This window comes from Lygodium microphyllum, chromosome 8, assembly GCF_053477565.2.
Source record: "Lygodium microphyllum isolate KBCC chromosome 8, Lygodium_microphyllum_v1.1.10, whole genome shotgun sequence".
In the NCBI taxonomy this organism is placed as follows: Eukaryota; Viridiplantae; Streptophyta; class Polypodiopsida; order Schizaeales; family Lygodiaceae; genus Lygodium; species Lygodium microphyllum.
Window position 1 is genome coordinate 67,685,765 of NC_141142.1, and position 6,000 is coordinate 67,691,764.

Here is a 6,000-nt window from a genome sequence, read left to right on the forward strand (position 1 = left end):
GAGAGCATTGGGTAGGGAAAAAAAAGGGTATGTTTTGTTTAAATTGAATGGTGGGAGGGAAACCAAAAGGGCAGTGAGTAGCTAACTTATTAGTTCTTAAAACTTTAATGCATGTAATGGTCCCGTTAATAGATGTGAGAGGATCTTGTTAAATTTTAGCTTAAGCATGTGCCAATGTTGACCCATCGAAGCATGAGAATGGGATGGCATAGCTTGATACCCATTCCATGGTGAATCTTAGTTGTATTTCATTTGGGTGGGGCTTAGCATGCCACCTCTTCTCAGTTGCATGTAAATTGATCCAAAAACTCCCACTTGAAATCTATATTGGCTTGAGAGAGAGAGAGAGAGAGAGAGAGAGAGAGAGAGAATGTGTGTGTGATGATGATGATGATGTCGTCATTGTCTTGCTTATTAAATTAGCACATGCATGTTAAGATAGAGCAATTTTCTAGGTTTTCTCTTAGGAGTTGTTGGAAAATGTCACAAAGGCTTTGGCTTTGCTAGTTCATACAATAAACTTGTAATATAGATTATGTGTGCAATAAAAATTATGGAATTTGGTCTAAGCAAGACAACAAGGACTTTGTATGTTATCTTTGTACGTACAAGCAACATATAGTACAATATGTCCTTTGGTCTAGCAAGACAACATGGATGATGGGCTTGAAATGATGATATATATCAACTTGATTGTGTGTGGGGCGGGGGAAACAAAGGAATTTTTGTCGTTGTGTAATGCATTACGAATCACATGCACTTGCCACTTTGTGTTACAATTTCAACATATCGATGCTTGTACAAGAAAGCGCTTGTCACAAGGCATGGATAGGGGGAAAAGGATGTTGCGCTCATCATGCTTTTCAGAGAAGGCAATGCGTGAGACGTCCGAGTGTGCGGGTAATGCAGCTTGGGAGAAGTGCAGGCGATAAGGGAGGAAGACGTGACAGAGCAGGAGTGTGTTAAGTGCATGGGGTGAGACAGTTGTTGAGGGATAGCAGCTACAAGCTCACGAGGAATTCGAGGAATTGTGTGTAGCTGTGGATGATGTGAAGCTAGGCCACAGGGAGAGGGACGATCTGGGACTGGGAGGGATAGCGGGCGGCGTTGGAGCCTTTATGAGGCTGGTCTCATCGGACGCATGATCGACGTTGGGGCTGCCGGGATGATGATCCGACGGGTAGCCGGAGTCCCGAATTCGGGAGAGCGTGTCGAGGATGCAGCTCATGGTGGGCCTGTCGTCCTTCTCGGTCTGCAGGCAACTGAAGGCCGCCTCCGCCACCCCTTGCACCATGCGCTCCACGTCAGCGTCCAGGTGGATGCGGAGCCGGGGATCCACCAGCTCCCTCCACGCGCCGGAGGTGATCTTGGCCAGCGCCAGCCTGGACAGGTTGATCTCGCCTCTGCTTCGGGACAGGTCCACCGCCGGCTTGGCGGAGATCAGCTCCACCAGCACCACCCCGAAGCTGTACACGTCGCTCTTGTCCGTCAGCTGGTAGCACTGGTGGTAGTCCGGGTCCAGATAGCCCGGCGTGCCCTGCGGGCTGGTCGACACGTGCGACGCCGTCGCCGGCACCAGACGCGACAGCCCGAAGTCCGCCAGCTTGGCGTGGAAATCCTCGTCCAGCAGAATGTTGGTGGTCTTCACGTCCCGGTGGAAGACGCCCGACGTGTGGAGGTACACCAGAGCCTCGGCCGTCTCTACCGCTATATTTAGCCGCAGGTTCCAGGGCAGGCCCTCCGCCAGCTTCGGCGCCGGATTGTGCAGCTGCTCCGCCACCGTCCCGTGGGACGCGAACTCGAAGACCATCAGGAGGTCCCGCTTGTCCTGGCAGCAGAAGCCGTAGAGCCGCACCAGGCGCGGGTGCTTGAGCGAGGACAGGATCCGGATCTCGTTCCAGAAGTGCTCCATTCGCCGGAAGTTGTCGTGGTAGAGGCGCTTCACGGCAGCCCGTCGACCGTCCCTGAGAGTGGCGCTGTACACGGCGCCGAAGCCGCCGTCGCCGAGCAGGCGCCGTTCCGAGAAGTCGTCCGTGGCCAGAAGGAGGTCCGCATACGAGAACTCCTCCGCGCCGGAGGCCGGCCCGCACTTGAGAGAGAGCGATTTGGCGCGCTCCGTCCAGAATCTGGTCGATGGCCCGCCCCCGCCGCCGCCGCCACTTTTCAGGCGCCCGCTGGTGGCTGCGCGGCTGTGCTCTGCACATTTTCGGCGCTGGACGGCAAGGAAACCACACCCGACAAGGGCTATGGCGATGGCAGCGCCAGCGACAGAGAGGGCAACAACGAGCTGGGTTTTTCGCTGGGTAGAGCCTGTACAGAGAGGATAGAGCCGCCAGAGATCACAGATAAGAGTCAGTCAAGGGATCTCTCACATTCATAAGAATCTTTTGAAATTTCCCTACATATGATCAATACCATTTAGCCAGCTCTGACAAGATCATTACATATGAATCCCCATCTCTTGAACTCCATAATTGAACCTAATGTAAATTGGATCATAGAGGGATCAATATCACAAGCATATGAATCCCCATTTCTTGAACTACATAATTGAACCTCATGTAAATTGGATCATAGAGGGATCATTACATATGAATCCCCATTTCTTGAACTCCATAATTGAACCTCATGTAAATTGGATCATAGAGGGATCAATATCACGAGCATCTGTGCCTTACAAAGCTCTTCATGTAGGCCATATGAATCGGGTAGATGGGGTGACTCCTAATGTTATACATTACCGCATTCGAGAAAGGGATAGAGCGCATGCATACCTTGCGACGTGTTGCAAGTCGGTGGGCAGGTCCCTTTGGTGGCCAGGTTCGTCCACTCCATGCGCAGTATGGTGCGATTCCAGGAGGAGTTGTGGTCGAGGAAGGATAGGAAGCCGCTGCAATTGGCCTCAATGAGGAGGCTTTGCAGGTCATCCTTGATGGAGGGGTCAGGTTTAAACTGGGCGCAGGACGGGGGCGGCCGGGAGCTGCAGCGCCGCTGTGAGATGTTACGGCAGGCTGGGCTGTCGAGTTGGACGACGACGGAGGAGACGTTTTTGGTGCAATTCAGCATGAGATATGTCATGTGGCGGGAGGGCCAGAGGGTGGCGGAGGGGAAGGAGCGGGCGGCATGGAGGGGGGCGTAGACAGGGGCGAGCTTGGGGGGCAAAGGGGGGCAGCAGACGCAGTCGTCGACGGGGTGGTCACCGGGCGGCGTGAGATCCAAGTACCCCTGCACGTCTCCCCCTGTCGCGGCGCCCGACACTCTGTGTCTGTAGGCCACGTCTCGCACCTGGTAGTCGGTCTCTCCCAGCTTCCAATGCGGCCCTCCCTCCTGCGGCCCGCAATCATCCAGCTGGAACCCCTCCTCCGCGCACACCCCCTGCTTCCCGAGCGGATACGCCAACTTCGTCAGGTTCCCACACGTAAATACAGTACAGTACGTATCAGACTCGCACGATACCCCGTCGCTCCACGCGAGCCACCACCACACCGCGACGAAGCAGCACCACAGGCTCAGACATGGAGGTCGCTTCATCCCCCTTCCCAACCAGCTCATCAGTCAAGCACACAGTGCATCAATCGATCCGTTCTTCCTTTCTCCTTGTCCTTATCGAGAGAGAGAGAGAGAGAGAGAGAGAGAGAGAGAGAGAGCGCCATCCACTGGCCACACGCAATGCCCCGGCAATTCAATTCAAGGTTACCTTCCGCCATTGTCCCCGTCAAAGGTCCCAACTCCCTGCCATGGTTTGAAAATTCGCAGCGTTGACCAGCTCCTCATTCAAAACCCGCTTTTTGTAGCTAATATCTACCTGCTTCTCGTAGTATCGGAATCTTTATCTTGTTTTATCATTGCACGAAACCCCCCCCCCCCCCCCCCCCCCCCCCCGTATACATTATCATCCACTAGCAATGTCATTGGTGGGCATCCAACCCACTACTCGTAGGACGGTGGCAATTTGCAAATAAGAAACTGCACAAATCTCGGCCACATGAAATATCATGGGAAAGTAATAGCTACGGTAGAGATGTTTATCAAGGAAGAAAGAAATGGCAGAAAGCTTAAGCTTATCATTGTAGCCCATTACCTCAAATTTTAAAACCACATACATTCCATGACAATACTAAACTTTCAATGTAAGTAGTGATTAGTTTAATAAAACTAAGAGGTTTACTACAACTATTAGACCTAGTGGGAGCATGTGTGCACACACATGTAAGTGATGGGTTTGTGTTTGTACCAAGACACACATTATTTTTAGAATCTCTACATAAGCAATAATATCAATGTGTTCATCTCTAGGATTATATATGTGCTCATGCATACGTGAAAATTATGTATGTATATGTACAAAACTATGCATATTTTCAAGGTGCTTATGTTATATAGATTGCCAATATTTGCATTCTCAAAGAAATAAACATGTTGAATACCTAGGCTTCAAATTTTTCATATCCTTGAATTTGAGCATGTGTCTTTTTCATTACTGAATTGCTTTAATTCTTCAAGGATTAGCACTCATTCTTATAAGTTTGAGGAGCCTCATTGAGATCTAGCACAATTCATTCGTCCTATTGTTCCCATCTAGATTGTGCAACATACGGTTTTCTTATTCAACAAACAAAATTGCATATATATCAAATTGATAACTTTTGTTGATGTAATAATTGCCTTGAATTATAAGCAATAGTGTAGTATAATAAGCAAGTTTCCACTACATGAGGTGTCATGAGGGTGAGGAATAGGGCATTATAGTATTGATCTATAGACTAGAGTTGATTGAACTAGTAATATTGCACATGTCAAAGTTGTTAACATTCATATCCACACACCAATGACTCACAACGCCTTTATAGGAAGTGGATAACTACTTAGACCTCCCTAGACACGTATAACCTAAACTTTGGGACTTCATGCCTAACTTCTTGATCCCCAACAGAAGAAAATTCCCCATATACACGTATAGCACAAAGAGGAATAGCTCATAAAGAAAGAATATCACCTAGACTTGGCCACAAGAAGCTTCTATGCAACAAGAGGATCGCTACAAGTACTCCATTAAATATGTTCAGCACTAAGACAAGAAACCATTAACCACACTCACACCAAACAAATACATGGACCTCTTGGCCTTATGAAATCAACTAGTACATCACAAAATAAGCGGACCTCTCTTGGCCTAGCAAAATAAAGCTATAAAGCACACAATTCAGTAACATATTTTGCTAAAAGCAAACCCTTGGCCCCCACATAAATCATATTGAAATACGACACTAGTGGGCCACTCAAGCCCTACTCTAAATGCATCATATTATTAGCTAGGGCCCCTACAACAAGGGGTGTCTAGTGAACATGTCATTGAACGATTCTATGTATCCATGAAAGAATAGGAAAATTGTCAATTGCTACCTGACTCATCACCCATACTAACCATCGATAACCATAACAAGATATGCCAGCAAGTAGTCCCCATAATGGTCCTAGGCTAATGAGATCGGGCAATTCTAATAACCCCTCAAGACCACATTTAAGAAATATATTCTCAACAAAAGTATAATTTGCCAACAAATCCACAAAGCGATTCCATTGATGAGGTACTAGCTAATAAGTCACTGTCTCAAAAATCTGAAGTATATCCAAGGCTCTGTGATGATATATCCATAGAATGGGATCTCTCACACTATAAGTCCCATTCAATTGGTTAATCACTAATTGTGAGTCGCTTTTACCAATAAACAATAGATATCATCACATTTCAGCCATACTATACATCCCATGGACACACATATTATTTTTTCCTAATTTTCAAATGTGAAAAACCTAATTTTTCTTTTTTTTTCTCTATGTTTTCATTGATTTATTAATAAATAATTATATTTCTTAATTTTCTAATGTGAATTGATTAAACTTGCTGAGAATTATTTCCATTCCTCATTTCATCCCATGTAAACACCATTGACACATTAAAACCCCCAAAATCCATGATTTACTCTAAAAGCACAATTT

General features: G+C 47.3%; 1 protein-coding gene across 2 annotated transcripts; it reads right to left on the bottom strand.

Moving 5' to 3' along the window:
* Positions 1 to 409: 409 nt before the first annotated feature.
* LOC148032411 (LEAF RUST 10 DISEASE-RESISTANCE LOCUS RECEPTOR-LIKE PROTEIN KINASE-like 1.2) lies at positions 410 to 3,705 on the bottom strand. 2 transcript variants are annotated; one of them, XM_087683063.1, is made up of 3 exons: positions 2,775 to 3,066; positions 2,416 to 2,480; positions 1,156 to 2,310 (listed from the first exon to the last, which is right to left on the bottom strand). In XM_087683063.1, exons 1-3 carry the CDS (start codon positions 2,925 to 2,927, stop codon positions 1,305 to 1,307), a joined length of 1,224 nt encoding a protein of 407 aa, XP_087539189.1. In that variant the 5' UTR covers positions 2,928 to 3,066; the 3' UTR covers positions 1,156 to 1,304. The 2 variants fall into 2 exon arrangements, with proteins under 2 accessions (XP_087539188.1, XP_087539189.1); XM_087683062.1 differs by lacking the exon at positions 2,416 to 2,480 and having other exon boundaries at positions 410 to 2,310; positions 2,775 to 3,705.
* Positions 3,706 to 6,000: the final 2,295 nt, after the last annotated feature.